A 23,400-nucleotide genomic window follows, 5' to 3' on the forward strand; every position below is an offset into this window, starting at 1 on the left:
CCCATGTGGTGATATCCTTTAGAGATTGATATCGGTTTTTGATACAGTGCCGTCTGAGGGATCGAAGGTCATGGTCATTCAATGTTGGTTTCCGGAGTGATTTCTCCAGATTCTCTGAACCTTTTGATGATATTATGGACCGTAGATCTTTGAATCCCTAAATTTTTTGCAATGGCACTTTGAGAAACGTTGTTCTTAAACTGTTTGACTATTTGCTCACGTAGTTGTGGACAAATAGGTGTACCTCACCCCATCCTTTCTTGTGAAAGACTGAGCATTTTTTGGGAAGCTGTTTTTATACCCAATCATGGCACCCACCTGTTCCCAATTAGCCTGCACACCTATGGGATGTTCCAAATAAGTGTTTGATGAGCATTCATCAACATTATCAGTATTTATTGCCACCTTTCCCAACTTCTTTGTCACGTGTTGCTGGCATCAAATTCTAAATTTAATGATTATTTGCAACAACAAAAAAATGTTTATCAGTTTGAACATCAAATATGTAGCATATTCAACTGAATATGGGTTGAAAAGGATTTGCAAATCATTGTATTCCGTATATATATTTACATCTAACACAATTTCCCAACTCATGTGGAAACGGGGTTTGTAGAATAATTGTTAATATCTCACCTGGAAGGAGAGGGACAAACTCATAAAAGAGCTCCAAGCATTTATGGCGACACTCGGTCTGAGGTCGACCGCATTGCTCCAACAGCCATAAAACCATGTCTGACAGACACAACTTTCCATCAGATGGAAATCCCCTGATAGACATCAAATGCAGATCAATGAACTATTAAGAAACATATAATTACCTATGGCAAGCAATGTACAAAAATATTTGCAGGTATAATGCTTTCTGTTGAAATAATGAGGCTTGAATGCTAAACTGCAATGTATTTGTGTAACATTTTAAAGTACACATGGTAAGTGCAATAATCAAAACAATAACCAACCTTGGAATGCGCCTCTTGGCATTGTGCTGATTGAGAACAAGTGCTTTGTACTTGATGATACGTTTTAGGTGGTCAAGGGCACTGATACACTGCTGCAGCGTTCCTGCAGATGTATTAAAAGAAAGACATGAATTTCATAGAGAACGGTGGTGTCAAACTCGTTGTCATTGAGGGCCATATCTGTGTTATGTCTGCTTCATATACTGTGTATATATATATATATATATATATATATATATATATATATATATATATATATATATATATATATATATATATATATATATGTATATATATATATATATATATATATATATATATATATATATGTATATATATATATATATATATATATATATATATATATATATATATATATATATGTATATATATATTCTCCAATCATTCTATCACAAAAAAATAAGAGTTATAGAAATTATTGGAAACTCAAGTCAGCTATGACATTATGTTCTTTACAAGTGTATGCAAACTTTTGACCATAACTGTATTTCTACGTAGTGGTCATGATGTAGTGGCCGGGTGCATGCCAAAGCAATGATGCTTGGCGGATCCTCCGTGCTATCCGTGAGTACCACAATCTACAATAGATCACACTCAAGGCTACTATATTGGGTGAAAGAAGTGTAAAGGTGACTATATGGCTGTCGTTTTACGCTTAGATTAGGTAAGAATAATACATACAGTATTTAAAAAGTTGTGAGTTTTTTTTTTTTTAATATTACATTTATCAACAATGATTCTCCTTTGTGAAAATTCCCGGTAAGGCCTGGAAACGATTAGCCATGGTAAACGAAGAATGACTATATAAATTTATTTTAGATTAATATACCGTCATAGTGGTCATAGTAGCAGTGTCATGCAAATAGTTAGTCACACCTCTCAAAGCCACGCTTACTGCTATAAGAAATGTAAAATATTAAAGTTTGATTCACATCTAGACTGGAACTTATGTAAACCGAGGCATTTGTGTCGTAACACGCGAAATGTATGTAGGACTTTGTATATTAGAATACATAATTTCAATTCATATGAGATTGCTGCACATTGTATGTAAACTTCTAAGCTGTGACTGCTACGGTCGGTGTTACAGAGACAACGTGGTTCACGTCAATAAAAATGCTGTACGTTTGGCCATAAAAGTCACAGGGTAGTGCACAATGAAAATGAGAATAGAATAGACGGTTCATAAAGTTAAAGATTTACCCATTGATCGTTCATCTGAGTGGGCAAGAGCGAGACTTTCCACGAATATGACAAGCACTTCAAAGACAAACTGCTCCACCAAGGAACTTTCCTCTCTAAAACAAAAAAAATACCCCTTTAGTCCTGACTGATTGAGATGATTTAGTGAGCGTACTGAGACCAGGAGCACACCTGAATTGCCTATAGATGCTATTGAAGGCTAAGGCTGCACCCAGTCTTTTGAAGCCATTGGGATGTAGAGCCAAGCTGTAGATGCGCTTGAACAGCGATTTCATGTTTGTAGGGCTCTTCTCCTGCTGCTTGGGGCTGCTTTGTTTTATCGACCATTTTACAAACTCTTCAATGCAGCGGCCACAAAAGTCTCTGAGAGTGCTGTCTTTTGGGTCAACCACACCATCCTAAGAAGAAAAACACCAAAAAACACCAGACAACCTGTAGAGGTCTGTAAATTGATCAAAACATGTAAATTTAATGCCTTTGCGAATTGCAACATCTTACCAGAATGGCTTCAAGAATAGCGACTGTATCTTGACTTTCAAACTTCTTCCCATTTGTAAACCAGTGGATCAGTTGCATTACTAGCGGCTCAAAGAGCTGTCTGGTTACCTGGGGAAAAAAAATGTTTAGTCCGTCTCATCATAATCATCACACACTTACCTACAAGGTACTAATGACGCTCTGATTAAGCATGTGCCTCAATTGGCGCACTTCTATACTTACAATCAGTATTTCGAGTGTCTTAACACTAGGAAGTGGTTACCAAGACTACCATAAATTATCAATACTAAACAAAAAGAGAAAGACAAGCAGTTACTTGCTCACGATAGAAGAATATGCATTCAGGTTGCATGTTAGAACAAAAATCTTAAACGTTATTAAGGATAAATACGCTATGTTTGAACATTTGAAATATTTGCTCCTGTCAAATGAACTGTGGTTAACAAAGAAGAGTTGAGTCTCATTATTGACACTTCCATTGCAACTTCTACCAAGGTGCAACACAAGCATAGCAATAAAAGTAATTTTGTTGTTTTTGTTCATTTCATTCTTGTTTTTTTTTTTATTATTAGTGTATTTTAGATGTACTTTACGTGTTTGGTTTAGCTGTTAGTTATAAATATTCATCCACTTTTTATCTCCTTTTTCACTGAATTGCAACCACTCCACAAGCAACATTTTAAACGCCTGAAAAAAGGTCTACCTGATTTTCTCCAATACTTTTCAAACTTACAATAATTAAAAATGAATTTTCTATTTTTCATTTGCATATTTGTTTCTATGTGTTGGCCCTGCTATGTGGTGGCGACTTGTTAAAGGTGTATCCCCCTTCCGCCTGAATGCAGCTGGAATAAGCTCCAGCCACCCCCGCAACCCTGAGAGGTACTAACGGTAGATAATGGATGGAAGGATGGATGGAGATATATATATATGTTTTTGATAAAAACATAATTCTTCTACTTTTATATTCGGAATTTTAAGTACACCTGAGTTTATGCTAAAGAGTATATTAAAATGCAGTCCTCCGGACAAAATGGTGAGTGTCAGATGGACACTAACCCCAGATTTCCACTGTATGCATAACGGCAGCAATACGGCAAAGCCATACGGCAATCCCCACTGCCGTTCTGTTGCGGCTCCACCGTGCAGCGAATTAGCGAGGAGGACTGTTACGAAATCTTGCGAATCTGCTCGTAATCACGTGATTAGGGGAGTTGTACTAGAGCAAACCAAAAACGGTTTATTCTGTCCTTTTAGAGGACCTTAAAGCAAATAAACTTGGTCCTGCCATTCGAGATACGTAACGGCTGCGAAATGGCAACACTGCGGCAGGTCTCGAGCTCAGCCGTCCATCAATCCTGACAGGCAGGCCACTGTGACAGTACTGACGTAACTTGCCTCGTGGAAAAGACGACAATTTTGCATTGAAAAACCAACACTTTTTTTGTAGCAGGCAACAGCACAGCAGTAACATAATATTTGGCGAGCGTTGTACACTCACACACAATCTCATTATCTATCCCCCGTATCAGCTGGCATTTCACACATAAAACCCATATCCCCATATAGCTGCATGGGATATGGCTGTATATGGTTCTTTAATTTTGGACCTCCGGAATCAGCATGTCTTCACCCACTTATGTCAATGAGGTGAAATTATGTCTGAAAACGTTTTGACAAATTGAGGATGTTTCAAAGTGCAAAATACGATCAACCTTGAAAATGGAGTACAGGTGATTTATTTTGAAAGTAAACCGGATAATTTTTTTTGTTTTTGTGCATGAGTTACTGTCCAACACAAGTAGATTTTAGCTAAATGTAACTGCTGTGTTGCGGCCACCGGCAAAAATAGAAGCACTGTGTATATTTAGCACTGGAATGCGGTGCACGTGGGGGAAACCGACACAAAGACTTGAATGGAAAGAGAAAGAGTGTGTCGCCATGGCTGCGTCATTAAGCATCAATTGGAAATCCGGGGTAACAGGCCTCAATCATTGTCATCTTGGCTACATATTGGAAAGGAGGAACTAACGCAAGAGAGAATTCTTGATTAAAAAGAAGAGAACAAGAAGTGAATAAAAACTGCAATTGTCATTTCTGCTACATATACAATAATGGTTATTGCTTATGGACTACAAGGGTAGATGGACTTCTTTAAACGTAATGAAATATTTGGTTAAATATGTATTGCTAAAAATTAAAACTGCATATAAGTGCGCTGGATTGCACTTAATTTGGCAAGTATGTTGAGCATGAATCTGCTGTTGACCGAGTTTCTCTCCCTGATCCGATCTCTCTTTTTCAGCAGCACCACAGTGCCTGTAAATTTCTATTGAAGTTTTAACTTCAGCGCATGGAATTTCACAGCATGAATGTAAGACCGTAACTGGATGAAGGGGCAAAAAATATCGCTTCTCCGGGAGTCTATGGTGCACTTCCACTGGCCTGGTTGCCGAGCTTCTACATGATGATTGGATGATCTGTCTTCAATAATTTTTGATTGACAGCAAAATGAGCAAATCAGTTGTATTGAAATGTAAACTACCAAAGAAGCATTTTTTTTTTCATCCTGTTCATTGATATGGAGTTTTCAAATCATCTTAGTGACTTCTTCTTTGTTAAAAATGACTAATAATAAATCTGCACACTCAATGATTGATTGATTGATTGATTGATTGATTGATTGATTGAAACTTTTTTTAGTAGATTGCACAGTTCAGTACATATTCCGTTTAATTGACCACTAAATGGTAACCCTCGAATAAGTTTTTCAACTTGTTTAAGTCGGGGTCCACGTAAATCAATTAGTTTTGGGCTTGCCAAATAAAACCCACATATACTGCCAGTGTACTGCATTTTGCCACTTATGTACTCAAAATGAGTGTACTGAAGTGTGCCAATTGGGAGATAATGCTTCCATCCTAGAGAATAATTGTCTCTACAAAAGGCCCATGTTTCTTAGTAACCCATGAGGATCACCTTTTATCGTCTGCCTTTATGTATTCACACGCACCTGATCAACATCGCAGGCCAGACGCAGCAGTACAGGAAACAGTCTGTTGTGCAGTTTGTACATAGGCGGAAGACGATTCTGTCCTTCCACCATCTGAGCGCTCTTCCCAACTATATAGAGCACCAAGCTGTGGAGCAGCTCACAAGCTGCAACCTGCATCAGAGCATAAAATATGCCAAATACTGTACCTATGAACTAAGAGACATATGTACAACAGTGATTCTCAAACTGTGGTACAAGCGTCATCTCGTAGTATAGCAAAGAATCACTTAATTAAAGTACAATGTGACCACCCTCTGAGGAAAAAAAGTGGAAAACTGACAAAAAACAGAGGAACATTTTTAGGTGTTGCAACACATGTCTCAAAAGAAAATTTTGGAAAAAAAGACTACTTTTTCCTGCAAATGGGTACAATTGTACACTTAATTTTACTTTCGGATTAATTCTCATCTACCAACCTCTTTTGGCTTTCTTTTTGACACTTACATGTCCCATGTAATGTAACACAGAATTTAATGATTTTTTTTACTAGATCATTTACCAACCTTATTATTATTACTGAAACTGTAAAAGTCTAACATGCATGCAAAAAACTTAGAAAAATGTTTCCCATTTGGCAACTCTATCCTATAGCCACGCTCCCTCGGGCAATATACTTCTAGGGTTGTGACCTCTGTTTACATTCGTTATGTCAAAAATATACCATCTCACTGGCTACTATTAACTACTCTAGAACTACAACTGGTTCGGAACTAAAAGTGTTCGGATTCTAATTATTCAAATATGATTAGCAGAAAAGTAGAAAGCCGTCAAAGTTGTGCTCAGAGTGTGAACGCAGGCGACACCAAGTTAGCTAGTTGGATGATGCTAACCATGCTAACCAGCGAGCTTGTTTCAGCGCCCCTGATCGTCTCCCTCTCCTGCATTTCAGCGCGGCCTTTAGGCAAGAGGAACAGCGAGTACTTGCAGTTGAAGCAAGCATTCACCAAATTGTGTTTAGATCCTATTTTTTTTATGTTTCATTACAAAAACACGGATGTGATATTTTGACGTGAAAACTAATGTTTAAAAACGCGAATATCAGCATTCTTGCGGACATTTAACATGCCTGTATGTTCAAACAGTGTTACTGTTCCAACTGTGTGTAATATTATAGTGGCCAAAAATATTTAAATAATTGTTAAATAAAACCTCTGCCTTGTTTTTAATGAATACTTAGGCATACCACAGTACTGTATTTTATCTCATTTTAATGTTGGTCATTATGATGGTACTAGGAAAACCAAGTTTTTTCGTAGGTTGTTCTTGGTGAAAAAAGTTTGAGAACCATTACTGTAGAATATTTGACAGTATATGACATACTTTGGTAGGTCTGTCACTTGTGGTTAGAGCCAGTTCACTGATCCGAGGCAGAAAGGGGTCAAGATAGATGACAGGCTTCATGTCGGTGAACGGCACAGCAAAACTGAGCCTTTTCTCTGTATCCCAGGCAACAAACTTCTTCATCATCTCCTCCGACGAGACCCCTGAGTGACACAACAGAAGCTTTTGATCCATATTAGTAAAAGAGCCATAATAATTGAAGCACAATCAAAACAGCAAAGTTCAAATATAGAATGATGATGGATCAACAACACCTGCGAGAAGGTTTCTGTTGAGCTTCCCTCCCAGGTGACCCAGCAACTTGACCACCCTGAGCCTCACCATGGCAACGGGAGAATCTTCCTTAACACACACATCAACACATCAATGTAGATATTTTACTGCACTGCTCTCAAAATACAATCTAATATTATTTAACAATATAGCAAGGTAGCTCCTCTCTGAGCTGCCACCTTATCGTGGTTGAGGAGTTTGCGTGTCCCAATGTTCCTAGGAGCTATGTTGACCGGGGGCTTCCATGCCCCCTGGTAGGGTCCCCCAAGACAATCAGGTCCTAGACGAGTAATCAAACAAAGAGCAGCTCTAAGACTTCTATGGAAATCCAAGAACCAAGACTCCGATTTCCTTCGCCCGGACGCGGGTCACCGGGGCCCCCCTCTGGAGCCAGGCCTGGAGTTGGTGCACGATGGCGAGCGCCTGGTGGCCATGCCCCGTGGGGCCCGGTCAGGCACAGCCCGAAGAGGCAACGCGGGTGCCCACTCCAATGGGCTCACCACTCATTGGAGGGGGCATAAAGGTCGGGTGCAGTGTGAGATGGGCGGCGGCCGAAGTTTTGGCTAGATATAGTCGGACTCACTTCGACGCACAGCAAGGGCTCTGGAACCAGTTCTCTCAAGAGGGGATGGACTCTCTTCCACTCTCGGACGGCGTGGCGCAGTTGGTAGATGGGCTGTGCTAGCAATCTGAGGGTTACTGGTTCAATCCCCAGCTTCTACCAACCTCGTCACGTCCGTTGTGTCCTTGAGCAAGACACTTCACCCTTGCTCCTGATGGGACCTGGTAAGCGCCTTGCATGGCACCTGCCGCCATCAGTGTGTGAATGTGGAAATAGTGTCAAAGCGCTTTCAGTTCCTTAAAAAAAGGTAGAAAAGCACTATACGAATACAACCCATTTACCATTTACTCTGGCGTTGCACGCTCAAAGCCTGCACGTTGGATTTCAACCCATTGGACGAGAGGGTAGCTTCCCTCCGCCTTCGGGGGGGGGGGGGACAGGTCCTGACTGTTGTTTATGCTTACACACCAAACAGCAGTTCAGAGCAGCCACCCTTTTTGAATACACTCAAGGGAGTACCTGAAAGTTCTCCCCTGGGTGAGTCCCTTGTCCTACTGGGGGACTTCAACGCTCATGTTGGCAACGACAGTGGAACCTGGAGAGGCAAGATTGGGAAGAATGGCCACCCGGATCTGAACCCGAGTGGTGTTTTGTTGTTGGACTTTTGTGCTCATCACGGATTGTCCATAACAAACACCATGTTCAAACGTAAGGGTGTCCATATGTGCACTTGGCACCAGGACACCCTAGGCCGCGGTTCAATAATCGTATTTGTATTTGTGTCATCGGATTTGTGGCCTCATGTTTTGGACACTCGGGTAAAGAGAGGGGCGGAGCTTTTTACAGATCACCACCAGGTGGTGAGTTGGCTGCGATGGTGGGGGAGGATGCAGGACAGACCTGGCAGTCCCAAACGCATTGTGAGGGTCTGCTAGGAATGCTTAGCAGAGTCTCCTGTCAGAGAGTTTCCATTCCCGCCTCCGGAAGAACTTTGAACATGTGACAGGGGGGTGCTGGACAATGAGTCCGAGTAGACCATGTTCCGCACCTCTATTGTTGAGTTGGCTGATCGGAGCTGTGGCCGTAAGGTAGCTGGTGCCATTTGTGGCGGTAATCCTACAACCCGTTGCTGGAAACCGGCGGTGAGGGATGCCGTCAAGATGAAGAAAGAGTCCTATCGGGTTCTTTTGGCTCATAGAATTCCGGAGACAGCGGACAGGTACCGACAGGCCAAGAGGTGTGCGGCTTCAGCGGTCGTGGAGGCAAAAACTCGGACATGGGAGAAGTTCGGGGAAGCCATGGAAAACGACTTCCGGACGGCTTCGAAGCGATTCTGGACCACCATCCGCCGCCTCAAGAAGGGAAGTGAATTAGTGAAGTGAATTATATTTATATAGCGCTTTTCTCTAGTGACTCAAAGCGCTTTACATAGTGACACCCAATATCTTTGTTACATTTTAAACCAGTGTGGGTGGTACTGGGAGCAGGTGGGTAAAGTGTCTTGCCCAAGGACACAACGGCAATGACTAGGATGGCGGAAGCGGGAATCGAACCTGCAACCCTCAAGTTGCTGGCACGGCCACTCTACCAACCGAGCTATGCCGCCCCAGGGAAAGCAGCGCATTGTCAACACCGTGTATGGTGACGATGGTGTTCTGCTGACCTCGACTGCGGATGTTGTGGATCGGTGGAGGGAATACTTCTAAGACCTCCTCAATCCCACCAACACGTCTTCCTATGAGGAAGCAATGCCTGGGGCATCTGTGGTGGGCTCTCTTATTTCTGGGGCTGAGGTTGCTGAGGTAGTTAAAAAACTCCTCGGTGGCAAGGCCCTGGGGGTGGATGAGTGTTCCTTAAGGCTCTGGATGCTGTGGGGCTGTCTTGGTTGACAAGACTCTGCAGCATCGCATGGACATCGGGGCCGGTACCTCTGGATTGGCAGACCGGGGTGGTGGTTTCTCTCTTTAAGAAGGGGAACCGGTGGGTGTGTTCCAACTATCGTGGGATCACACTCTTCAGCCTTCCCGGTAAGGTCTATTCAGGTGTACTGGAGAGGAGGCTACGCCGGATAGTCAAACCTCGGATTCAGGAGGAGCAGTGTGGTTTTCGTCCTGGTCGTGAAAACTGTGGACCAGCTCTATACTCTCGGCAGGGTCCTTGATGGTGCATGGGAGTTCGCCCAACCAGTCTATATGTGCTTTGTGGACTTGGAGAAGGCATTCAACCGTGTCCCTCGGGAAGTCCTCTGAGGAGTGCTCAGAGAGTCTGATTGTGGTGGTCCGAACCCTGTACGATCAGTGTCAGAGCTTGGTCTGCATAGCTGGCAGTAAGTTGGACATGTTTCCAGTGTAGGTTGGACTCCGCCAAGGTTGCCCTTTGTCATTGATTCTGTTCATAATTTTTATGGACAGAATTTTTAGGCACTGTCAAGGCGTTGAGGGGATCCGCTTTGGTGTCTGCAAGATTAGGTGTTTGCTTTTGCAGGTGATGTGGTCCTGATGGCTTCATCTGGCCAGGATCTTCAGCTCTCACAGGATCAGTTCGCAGCCGAGTTTGAAGCAACTAGGATGAGAATCAGCACCTCCAAGTCCGAGTCCATGGTTCTCGCCCCGAAAAGGGTGGATTGCTATCTCCGGGTTGGGGAGGAGACCCTGCCCCAAATGGATGAGTTCAAGTACCTCAGAGTATTGTTCACGAGTGGGGGGAAGAATAGATCGTGAGATTGACAGGCGGATCGGTGCGGCGTCTTCAGTAATGCGGACGTTGTATCGATCCGTTGAGTTGAAAAAAGAGCTGAGCCAGAAGGCAAAGCTCTCAATTTACCGGTCGATCTACGTTCCCATCCTCACCTATGGTCATGAGCTTTGGGTTATGACCGAAAGGACAAGATCCCGGGTACAAGCGGCCGAAATGAGTTTGCTCCGCCAGGTGGCGGGGCTCTCACTTAGAGATAGGGTGAGAAGCTCTGCCATCAGGGGGGAGCACAAAGTAAAGCCGCTGCTCCTCCACATCGAGAGGAGTCAAATGAGGTGGTTCGGGAATCTGCTCAGGATGCCACCCGAACGCCTCCCGAGGGAGGTGTTTAGGGCACGTCCGATCGGGAGGAGGTCACGGGGAAGGACACGTTCGGAAGACTATGTCTCCCGGCTGGCCTGGGAACGCCTCGGGATCCCCCGGGAGGAGCTGGACGAAGTGACTGAGGAGAGGAAAGTCTGGGCTTCCCTGCTTAGGCTGCTGCCCCCGCAACCCAACCTCGGATAAGTGGAAGAAGATGGATGGATGGATGGATAGCAAGGCAACTATGTATAGTCACATATACAAATGGTCCTTGTGTTATGACATATCGTGTCACGACGCACCTTCATAAATGATAACGGATTAATACTGTACAGAAATAAAAACTGAAGTAGTTAGGTGTCCACTGCAAACAAATACATAGCGGAGGAATACAGGAAGGACAGCTTTCTTCCCCTTCATAATGTCTACAAGCATGAGGCAGACTTTTCTGATGGCAGTGTGTCAAAAAAAAGGGAAGTGAAGTAAAGTTAAAAATGGCAAAATGTTGAGAAAGCGTAGAACTCAACATTGGTTGCATGCCGAGCATCACCAAGTATAAAGATGGCATGTTTGAACATGTGAAAGGATCTGCTGCTATGAAATGAATAGTGATAACTAAGAAAATTAGTGGTCTCATTACTCACACTTCCTGTCCCTCCCTCCCTTGCAATTTCTTCCAGTGTGCAAGACAAGCACAGGACTAAAAGTAATAATTAATGTTTCATTTCATTCTTGTATTTATTCTTTGTATTGCTGTATTCTCTGTGTACTTTGTGTTCTGTGTAAAGTATGTCTGACTTGGCTTTCATTTTGATATAATATAAAATTCTGCTTACAACGCAGACATAAAAACATAACTCCTTTGTAGACTGATGACTTCCTGTATTTGTTTAAGATAAAATAATATTAATATGTGTGAGTTCAACACAAAGCAGTAGTCTTCCGAAAGAATGGGAATGAGTCCGTCTATTACTATGTATTTTATCGGAAATTCTTAACAGTAAAAGAAGAACAAAAAGCTAGCTGGGTGAGAATAACAATTTTACAGCAGTAAATGAAATGCAAACTATACACTTCAGTGCTAGGAAGCATGTTTTACAATAAGGAATACAAAGTGATAAGCTGTGTTTGTGTTGTTACCGTGTGGTGAACTAACTACTGCCTGGCTGCACAAGAAAGTATTAAAAGTTATTTGTTATAAGCAATAAAGTTTGGAAATATGTAAGCATTCATGCAAAATAGAAGGTCCTGCTGGTGAAGTTTTGTACTGTCAGAATGTTTGTTGAATCAGAGACATATTCATTACCATGACGAACTGATTGGACTTTTTCAGGAGCCTTGTCATTACTCGGCTGTATCCTATCTTGCTCTTTGAGGAAGTAGCGGACATGACCTCCCAGACGCTTTCCTCTTTGTCTAAAGTAAAAAAAACAAGGTTATTGTATCTCCATGACCAGATGGCCAATTTTTTTATTTTTTTAATCAGGTTTACTGTCACTGGTGTTGCTTTTGAGGTATCCATCCAGAAGAGGCAGGATGAGCTTGTAACAAGGCTGCATGGTGTCCAAAGGGATGTGTCTGGACCAATCTTCCAGAGCATCTAGGGCTGCATTAGCCAAAGGTACGTGGCTAAGACCCAACTTCAGCGCAGCCTACACAACAAAGAAGAGCATACAACATCTACACTGTATCCATTCTGTTCGCTCTTACATCTGATAATTCTCATATCAAATAAATCAGTTATCTAAAAACGTATAATATATACATTAGTCAGTGCATGGAAACATCAAGTTAGCTGTAGAAAGTCATAAAAGTCATGGGCTGCATCTCAATCGGGCCACTGACACACTTAATGCATAAGTACAGTAAAATAAGTACACTGTTAGTACCCAGATGTTGCACCCAAGTGATGGACCTTAACCACACTCAATCATTGCCGTCTTGGCTAGCTGGAGTGGTTGCAATTTACAATGAAAAAGGATAGTAGAATCATGTGATCATCTTTTCCTGGTAAATGAACGTCAATAATGAACTTGGTACAGCACAACACTGTCAAAATGTGCACCCTTGGGGACTAAGTACGTGTTGTGGACAGTGTACTCTTTAAGTGTACTGACAAAAATATTACAGTTGAGATACTGCAAGTCAAACAAACCAACTAATGTGAATTTGCATGCATTTTTATGTTGAATTAAGCCATAAGTGTCTGAGATGTGATGGGCACTATATTTTGTGCAGTAAAATTATAAAAAACAATCAAATGTAGATAAATATAATGGGAAGACTAGGGGTGTGACGAGATCATGTGGCATGAGATCATGCAAGATTTAAATATACCGATAGTTTTTGTATAGAGAAAAGCTGATTGTTTTACCTAAACAGTCAGACGAATATCAATCTGGCCATTAGTGAAGGATTGAACTACACATTACGTGCTTTCCGCACATTAGAAACGGAGAGCTATAAGCTAGCAAACATAGCGCAAGTGGCCAGGAGAAGTGCAGCCGCTCTCCTTCAGAAAACACTCTGTGTGTACAGTATGTCAAAGCAGGCTAAGCTCTCGATCATGGACGCAGTAATGTGGCAAAAAAGCACCTAGGACACAAAGGAATGTTTCCCCAAGCAGCAAGACGTCACGGCAGCAACCCAGAGATAAAAAAAAACATAGATCAAATGTTATTTACTTTGACTTTTGTATTTCAATTTTACTTGTGGAAACAAGTTCAGCAATTAAAAACTAATGCAGCTCTGCCATGCGGGAGGAGCTCAAAGTAAGCCGCTGCTCCTCCACATCGAGAGGAGCCAGATGAGGTGGTTCAGGCATCTGGTCAGGATGCCACCCGAACGCCTCCCTCGGTAGGAGGCCACGAGGAAGACCCAGGACACGTTGGGAAGACTATGTCTCCCAGCTTGCCTGGGAATGCCTCTGGTTTCCCCCGGGAGGAGCTGGACGAAGTGGCTGGGGAGAGGGAAGTCTGGGCTTCGCTGCTTAGGCTGCTGCCCCCGTGACCCGACCTTGGATAAGCGGAAGAAAATGGATGGATGCATGCATCTGCATTGTGCAGCCATATAAAAACGTTTACTTATCCAGAACACATTGACATAATAGTGTTCATAAAAGCAGCAGCATTATCAGGAATTTTATCGTCACATGGTTACACCCCAAGTAAGAACAGAAAAAAAAGTCTGAAAAGATCAGTCTTTACGTCAGTTCTAGGGAAAAGTACATGCAAACCAACAGGTGGTGGCGAATGACTCCATTGTCTTATACAGATAACACTCAAAAAATGTGAATATCGTGCAAAGGTTTGTTAATTCCAGCAATTAGATTAACAAGGTGAAACTAATAAATGATATATTGGGCTTGTAACATGCAACTGATGATATTTCAAGCCTTCTTTTTATGTATTTTTGATGATTATGGCTTTTAACAACCTCAAATTGAAAATCACAGAAAAGTTGGACTTTTCAAAAACTGTTAGCCATGATCATCAACATAAAGGCTTGACATATCTCACTTGGCATATGATGAATTTATGACTTTTTAGTTAAAAATATGAAGTTTTAATTGCTGACATGAATGAACCTACGATATTCACATTTTGAGTTGAGTCAATATTGCCAAAATCCACTACTGGTGTTCTTTGTGTTTTTTGTGACAAAGCAAATTAGCGCTATAAATCAATAGTCAAATTAGCGCTATAAATCAATAGTCATCTCATAGTCATCATTGTCACCGACGTCCCACTGGGTCATTATTGTCACCGATGTCCCACTGGGTGTGAGTTTTCCTTGCCCTTATGTGGGCCTACCGAGGATGTCGTAGTGGTTTGTGCAGCCCTTTGAGACACTAGTGATTTAGGGCTATATAAGTAAACATTGATTGATTGATTGAATATTAATTCATTTATTAAAAAATGTATTTCAAAGTATGCTGAGGGCCAATAAGTTTTACTGGGCAATTTGTCCTAGCCAAAATGTCTGCCCGTCCACACTTGGCACTGCCTACTTTAAGTTGTCCTAAATGTCGCAAAGAGAGAAGAGGAACATACCTCCAGAGCAGGACAATAAGCCTTGATGTCCACAGCAACAATGTTGTGGTGCAGCGAGAGGACAAATGTCAAGCAGGATGCCAACAGCTCATCTTTGTACTGCTTCATTCTCACACAGACCTGTTCAAACAACACAGTTCACCTGCAACCTACTATTCTGACAACGCATGTCGTATTATTGGCAGGTAATAACATGGAGGGGCTACCTCTTTTCCAAACTTTGACAATAGAGCAAAGCAAGCACTTTTCACGGCATCACATTGAGGGGAAGTAGAGCTGCTCAAACCGACTCCCTGTGAAAAAAAGTTGCTTAATATTTACATGCTTTTCAATAAAATGTATTTAAAGTGTAAAAAAAAATGACCTGATAATACTTGATTTTCTTAGCAATGTTCATGGTGACAGAGAGCAACTTGTAAAAACCGCTGACGAGAGGATTTCGAATGGAGTGCAAGATGAGTTGGTGGCTGAAGGGATACATCCACGTCTGGAAATATTCCACATGCTTGGAAAGCAAAACTTCACTGGAGAGGAAAAAGTTACAGAGCTTCAATTTGCTCCGCCATATTGTGTCCTATATCAACAATTGCAATTTATGTTTTTATTTTAGAAGTGTATGGTACAGTGTTGTTTATGAACACTGTAGTGTTCATAAACAACACTACAGTGTGTTGGATCAATGTTGATGTGTATTTAAAAATATTTAAAGTTGTAGAAAAATAACTATTTTGCAACCACCCTTGCGGTACCTCCGCGGACCACCAGTTGACAGCCTCTACTTTAAAAACTTTCCAAAGTTGCTAATTGCGAAGAAAATTGTGAAAAATGCAATGTGTGTGTGTGTGTGTGTGTGTGTGTGCGTGCGTGCGTGCATGTGTGTGTGTGTGTGTGTGAGAAATCTCCATTACCTGCAGAAGTCAACCAAATTTATGAACGCAGTGAAGTCCTTCATCTTGTTAGGCAAAAGGTGAGTAGTAGGGTCTGATGATGGCACAACATGCGTTACATCATCTGCAGCCTGATAGGATAAAGAAGTATGTGTTACTGCAGACAAAAATGCTGACTGTGGCATTAGCATTCTTCTCTCGGAGATACAATTAAGTCGACTCCAATTATCAATAACCCGTGATTTGAACCAACTCATCAACATATCGAAATACATGGTCGACCGATTGTGTCTACATTATATTTGAGGGACAAATGCATTTTAGCAATAGTGAAAAAAGTTGGGTGTTTGCTGCTCTTTAAAGATAATGACTCTTCTGTTTTTTTTGGAAGGGATTCATTCTCCAATGTTGTCTTCAAGTGCATCCATCTCTCTCACACTGTCAATTTTATTATATCATGTGACGCGCTACTATCCTACTCAGTGGCTTAGTGGTTAGTGTCCGCCCTTAGATCAGTAGGTTGTGAGTTCAAACCCCGGCAGAGTCATACCAAAGACTATAACAATGGGACCCATTACCTCCCTGCTTGGCACTCAGCATCAAGGCTTGGAATTGGGGGTTAAATCACCAAAAATGCACAAAAAAGGGGATAAGATGAAAACTTATTCACGAGCAAACATTCATCTGATGTCTGACGAAATTTGCAAATAAATGCAAGTAATGATTGGTTATAGTTTTGGATATATCAACAACTGCTTATGTTCACAACCGCTTAAGACGTCAACCACTTATGACAGTTCAGAGACGTCAAATTGAACAGGTTCCGCTAAACAGGCTGAACACGTAAGTGACAGAAGTACTGAACTAGACATGTAAAAGCTATATGAACGTGATGCTTTTAAACTCACTTCCTCTCCTGGTGTGACTTTCTGCACAGTCAAGTCCAATTTATCAACGATACGAAGAAGCACCTTGACAAACTCATCATAAAGAATGCGACTTAAAGACACCACAGCAGCATTTTGGCTTTCAAAAGCTCCGTCCAAAAATCCTGAATCCTGTGGAAGCAGACAAATACTGTATGTGAGCTGGAAAGAACACAAAAACATGCTGCAGAAAGTATCTGTTACACGCATGCGCACACACAAACGCCTTATTTTGTAACTTTACAAGTTTTATATTTTTGTTTTGACTGATGCTATTGTGTTATGCAGTATGTAGCGATAATCATTAAGTACACATTTCCCCAACACAATACAAAGCTTTGAAAATTTTTTTTTTAACTTTACCTTCAACTGATCGCAGTCAAGCAGGCTTTTGTAGAGGGCAATATAGTTCTTGCTGGACGGAACCTTCCACTTTCCAACACCAACCTCCGATGACTCAGCAGGACTATTTTCAACATCTTTGCCCTGAAAAAACAAAATCACAATTATGCAAACTCTACAGTAATATGTGCATATACAGTAAAAAGATTATGTTTGGTAAGCAAAGAACATGTAACAGACCTCAGCCATCATGATGGGTTTAGAACAAACTCGGATCAGACCTTGGTGCACTGTAAAGAAAAATAATTCATATTTTACTGTAAAGGAAGCATCATTCATAAATTAGCTGAACTGCACTGGATCAAATATTTTATTGATGATCACAAACATACAAAAAAACATGCATTCATCCATCCATTTTCTACTGCTTGTCCCTTTCAATATCATAATAACTAAATAAAATGTGATGAAAACGATAACATAACATAAGTAATCGGGCTACGAGATAGACAATATAAATTACATAAATTTGGCCAACAATGTAATTTTGAATACTGTCTTTAAAATGTGATAATGCATGTAGATGTAACATTCTAGCTGTAGCCCGCTAATTTGATATCGACAAGCAAACGGCCGTGTCCTCAACGCATTGTTGTGCCCTCGCTAGCTGCTAACGTCCCTCTACAGTGCAAAGCTGCCTCTACGTCACTAAACTTCACCTTAATGGCGGCAATTAGATTAAGTTTTTTACAAGTAACATTATACTGGAGGACATAGAATAGCAAAAAAAATGCCACATTACACACCATAGTAGGATATGCTAACCGCCATTTAGAGCTCTTGAATGCAAACAGAGGTGGGCGGGTCGATACAAATAGAATATCAGTAGATGGTCGATATTATAGTGATTAGTAGATTACAAAGATATTTCTTGCTATCACAAAATAGGTTTTTGTTGTTTTTGTTACTGTTTACACTTTAAAGGCCTACTGAAACCCACTACTACCCACCACGCAGTCTGATAGTTTGTATATCAATGATGAAATATTAACATTGCAACACATGCCAATACGGCCTTTTTAGTTTACTAAATTGCAATTTTAAATTTCCCGGGAGTTTCTTCTTGAAAACGTCGCATAATGATGACGTGTACACATGACGTCACGGACTGTTAGGAAATATGAGCGCTGCACACACACACAGCTAAAAGTCGTGTGCTTAAACCGCATAATTACACAGTATTTTGGAGATCTGTGCTGCTGAATCTTTTGCAATTTGTTCAATTAAAATTGGAGAAGTCAAAGTAGAAAGATGGAGTTGGGAAGCTTTAGCCTTTAGCCACACAAACACACGGTGATTCCTTGTTTAAAATTCCCGGAGGTGAAACTTTACTATGGATCAGAGCGGTCAAGCGAACATGGATCCCGATAGAATGTCAACCAGCAGGTTTCGGTGAGAAAATTGTGGTAAAAAGTCGCCTCTTACCGGAGATCAGCTGAGCTTGCGCCGTCCATAAAGCTGCCGTCGACTTCCCTGAGACACTGGCGTCAACACACCCGTGGACACACACCTCTGACTATCAGGTGCTGTTAAACTCACTAAAACACTAGCAACACAATAGAAAGGTAAGGGATTTCCCATAATTATCCTAGTAAATATGTCTAAAAACATCGGAATCCGTCCCAATGGAGTCAGGTTTTTTTTTTTAACTTGTTTTTTATTTTTTATTTTTCTAGTCCGTCGCCATCAATATCCTCAATTACGAATCTTTCATCCTCGCTCAAATTAATGGGGGAATTGACGTTTCTCGGTCCGAATAGCTCTTTTTGTTGGAGGCTCCCATTAAAAACAATGTGAGAATGTGAGGAGCCATCAACGGGTGACGTCATCGTCTGTTACTTCCGGTAAAGGCAGGGCTTTTCTGTTAGCGACCAAAAGTTGCGAACTTTATCGTCGATGTTCTCTACTAAATCCTTTCAGCAAATATATGGCAATATTGCGATATGATCAAGTATGACACATAGAATGGACCTGCTATCCCCGTTTAAATAGGAAAATCTCACTTCAGTAGGCTGTTAAGGGTTAAACCCAAAGCATTTAAATCAGAGCCATAGCAGTTTTTTCTTATGTTTAGTATTTTACACTCTTGACTTTGTCTTGCTCAATATATTATACTATATGTAATAAAAGGAATACAATTTCAATATGTAATTTATAATTTTACATAACCATCTTGTGTTTTAGTCTGAATTATAGTTTGGGGAAAAATAATACAACCGGAAATGATATTCTACGTTCCTGCACATCATTAGCATAATTAGAAGATGACGAGCGCGGGACGAGTGGCGGGAGCAGGTGGAAACGCCGGCGCCGCGAGTGCGACGACGGCGGGAGCGACGCCGACCACCGGGGGCTGGAGGCCCAGCGGGTGAGGAGCAGCACCATGCAGAGGAGCTTTTTCGGGCCGGAGGAGTGCAGCCTTATCGAGGAGAGGATCGACCGGGTGGTGGCCAGGGGGGAAGCCGGACAGTGCCGGGAGCGCGACGCGGATTGGGCGCCCCTGCGCGGCGGGTGCTTATTCGGAGTGGGTCTAAACATATGGCACCCAGCTGGAGAAGTGCGGGCCGCAAGGTAAAAAAAGAACACTCCAAACAAGTACAGACGAAGAAGAAACAGACTTTGCTTTTTCAAACTGTTTTTTTCATGCTAAAGTGATTTGGGATCCTGCGGTGAAACCCAAAGGTATTTTGGGAGGTCACTTAAACATCCGAAGCCTAGTTCACAAGTGTGATGAAATCAGAGTATTACTGTCCGAGACTAATCTTGATTGTCTATGCATTAGTGAAACTTGGCTGCATGGTAACATTTTAACCAACTTAATCAGTGTTCCTGGATATAAATGTTTTAGAAGGGACCGAACTGTGGGAAGGGGAGGTGATATATACTGATATATGTCAAGGACTCACTTAATGCAAAGAACATTCCCCTGACTGCTGATATATCTACTGAATGTTTATGTATTAATGTCCCACTATCACAAAATATGCAATTCAATGTATTGGTGGTATACAGCCCTCCATCTGCGTGCGCTGTAACGCTATGCAAAGACTTAGATGTACTGTTTAATAATTTTAAGAATAACAGTGAAGTACTTGTCTTCGGAGACTTCAATTTAAACTGGCTAGACAAACACTGCAGAAAAAAACTAAAATACCTCACATCTAAACATGACTTTAGTCAGAAGATAGAAACACCCACACATATCACTAAAAACACTCAGACACTAATTGATTTAATCTTCACAAACAAGCCTGAGAGAATCATAAAAACGTACAATCTAGTTACTGGCTTGTCAGATCATAATCTGACATTAGCTGCAAGAAAACTCACAAAGAAATGTCTGACAAGGTTTAAAAGTCAAGATCAGAAAACTTTAAACTTGAGATCCCTCGCCAATCAACAACTGCATTTGAAAACTAATTAAATGGTATTAATTGGGACAACCTCCAACAACATGACCAAGTACACGCCTGTTGTAATCAGCTAATGTGTACTATTGGACGCATTATTGATAAATATATTAGAAAGCGAAAAAAAAAATTCAGCTACCATGGATTAATGATGATATCCGGAAATTAATGAAAAAGAGAGATTATGCCTTAAAAACTTTTATCAAAACTCGTAGTCACGCGGATTCGAAAATATTTAAAGGCTTACGTAGTCAAGTAGTTATTCAGCTCAGAATGTCCCAATCAAACTATTATTACATCCACATGCTTTTAGAGGCCAAAGGAAATGGCAAAATGATCTGGAAACTACTACATAACCTATTAAACCCAGAGGGTAACACCACCCAAACCTAATATAAACTTAAAGTAGGAGACAAAATCATTACTGATTGTACACAATTCTCAAATGAGTTCAATGAATTCCTTATAGAATCTGTCAGAAACCTTTCCTCGGGTTTCTCTTGTATGACTAATGATGACCAAACAACAGACATACCTGATAAACAAGACAGCTCATTTCAGCTCAAGGAGGTTAGTCAGACAACTGTTGTAAATGCCATACATGACCTAAACACCACATACTCAAAGGATATTTATAACTTACACACACCTTTTCTTAAAAAATATATCGGCATCCTTATACAGCCTCTTACCCGTCTTTTTAATATTTCCATTAAAAAGACGGGGAATCTGTGGTGGGCTCTCTTATTTCAAATACAACAAGGAATTGTTGTATTTCTCTCCCGAAAAGTACGATTATTTTGTACTTTTAATTGTTGCACAGGTAATACCACTCTTAAAATTTGGTAATGCTGGATTGACATCTAACCGAATGACCTATCAGTCTTCTTCCAGTTTTATCTAAAGTCCTGGAGAAGATTGTTTCGGAACATTAATGCACCGCCTTAAGACAAATCATTATTTGAATCCCCTGCAATTCGGATTCAGACGTAACCATTCTACACAATCTGCCACTTGTTTTTTAACTGAAAAGATCAAACATTCCCTTGACAAAGGACAGGTAGTCGGTGCAGTATTTTTAGACTTAAAAAAAGCATTTGTTACAGTCTATCATGACATTTTAATTTCAAAACTAACTCATTTCAACTTATCCAAACAGTCATTGTCCTGGTTTTAGTCATATCTAAAGGGCCGTGAACAATGTGTCACCATTAATAATGTGAGATCTTCCTTCCGCAAAATTGAAACAGGGATACCTCAGGGTAGTGTCTTGGGACCTATATTATTCAGTCTTTACATCAATGACCGACCAGATGTATGCACAGATATAGATTTACAGATGTATGCGGATAACACAATTGTATATACATCTGGTAAGACCTGTTCTCTAGTTGCTGAAAAGCTAAATGCTAAATTAGACAAAATAGCATCTTGGCTGTCATCATCCTGTTTAACCCTGAACACTAAATAGACTAACTCTGTCTGCTTCTCCATAAAAAAGCAACCTCAAACAAACCTGAATATAAAAATTAATGATGAGGTCATTGAACAAGTACCTGAAGTCAAATATTTGGGCATAATCATAGACTATCAGGTGAATTTTAAAAGTCACATTAAGAAAATGTGTAAAACCCTGAAGGCCAACCTAGGCTTTTTTAAGATTATAAGACATTGCTTAACTCTCAGCTGTGCTTTTACTTTTATGAATTCAATGATTCTTTCACACATATCTTATGGCTTAACTACATTGTCCCAGGCTCACCAGTCAGCTGTCAAGACCATTGAGTGTCTTTATAACTGCGCTTTAATAGTCCTAGACAAGAAGAGTATATGATATCATCATTGCCAAATTTTAACCAAATACAATATTTTAAGTTTTACCAATTTTATTTTGTTACATACAGTCAAACTGTTTTTTAAATGCTTGGATAACTCTGCTCCCTGCAAAGTGGTACAAGATCTACCACCAGAGCAATGTCAAAAGGCAACTGTTGCATTCCATTCCATAGAACATCTTTTTCCCAGACTGCCTTTTCAATAAAAGGACCACAACTATGGAACTCTTTACCTGACACTTTGAAAAGTATATCTGCACTTGTCACTTTCAAAAAATAAAAAAATTGTGGCTAGTTGAGCAGCAATCCTGTTCCCATGTTTAGTTTTTACAAATTTTTACTACCGTAATTGTTTTTCATCTAGTCTGCACTTTGCGTTATTATTATTATTGGCTTTTATCTAGTTTGCACTTTGTCTGTATTATTTCTATTATCATTATTATCGACTCATCTTTGCCTTATTAGGTTTATTTTCCTATTTTAATGATGTTGGATCTGTGTTGTTGTTGTTGGGAACAAGTGTTGTAAATTAGCTTTGGGTACAAACACTATGATGCATACATTCGATAACTGTTTCAGATGTCTATGTTTTTTTTATCTGTCCCCATTTCAAATAAACCTTAATAATAATCAGCACTTTTACCTCTACTGAAATAGTTATTTTTTATATACAAAATTATATATGGTATATATATTTTTATTGCAAGAGGCTGCAATATATATTGAGATATAAATTCTAGGCCATATCGCCTATTACTAATAAATAGTCAATATAATACAGGTACCGGTAAGTCACAAGCTTGTAACAGTCAACATAATTTGAGTGCTAATAAGTTACTAATGAGCATTTTATTGTCATTTGAGAGGATTATTTTGTACTTTTAATTGTTGGACACAATCTTATTATTCATTGCAG

General features: G+C 40.5%; 1 protein-coding gene across 1 annotated transcript in view; it reads right to left on the bottom strand.

Moving 5' to 3' along the window:
• Nucleotides 1-23,400, bottom strand: part of prkdc (protein kinase, DNA-activated, catalytic subunit) — a 154,511-nt gene that overhangs the window by 102,721 nt on the left and 28,390 nt on the right. Inside the window, exons 14-30 of the mRNA XM_061922138.1 lie at nt 17,420-17,469; nt 17,201-17,323; nt 16,820-16,969; nt 15,933-16,042; nt 15,389-15,548; nt 15,231-15,317; nt 15,025-15,144; nt 12,465-12,624; nt 12,279-12,388; nt 7,335-7,422; nt 7,060-7,223; nt 5,698-5,850; nt 2,685-2,792; nt 2,358-2,584; nt 2,187-2,281; nt 963-1,065; nt 637-770 (exon numbers count right to left, since the gene is read on the bottom strand). Coding sequence (XP_061778122.1) covers nt 637-770; nt 963-1,065; nt 2,187-2,281; nt 2,358-2,584; nt 2,685-2,792; nt 5,698-5,850; nt 7,060-7,223; nt 7,335-7,422; nt 12,279-12,388; nt 12,465-12,624; nt 15,025-15,144; nt 15,231-15,317; nt 15,389-15,548; nt 15,933-16,042; nt 16,820-16,969; nt 17,201-17,323; nt 17,420-17,469 — 2,142 coding nt within the window. The remainder of the gene's footprint in view (nt 1-636; nt 771-962; nt 1,066-2,186; nt 2,282-2,357; nt 2,585-2,684; nt 2,793-5,697; nt 5,851-7,059; nt 7,224-7,334; nt 7,423-12,278; nt 12,389-12,464; nt 12,625-15,024; nt 15,145-15,230; nt 15,318-15,388; nt 15,549-15,932; nt 16,043-16,819; nt 16,970-17,200; nt 17,324-17,419; nt 17,470-23,400) is intronic.

Source organism: Nerophis ophidion, linkage group LG15 (assembly GCF_033978795.1).
Source record: "Nerophis ophidion isolate RoL-2023_Sa linkage group LG15, RoL_Noph_v1.0, whole genome shotgun sequence".
Lineage (NCBI taxonomy): Eukaryota > Metazoa > Chordata > Actinopteri > Syngnathiformes > Syngnathidae > Nerophis > Nerophis ophidion.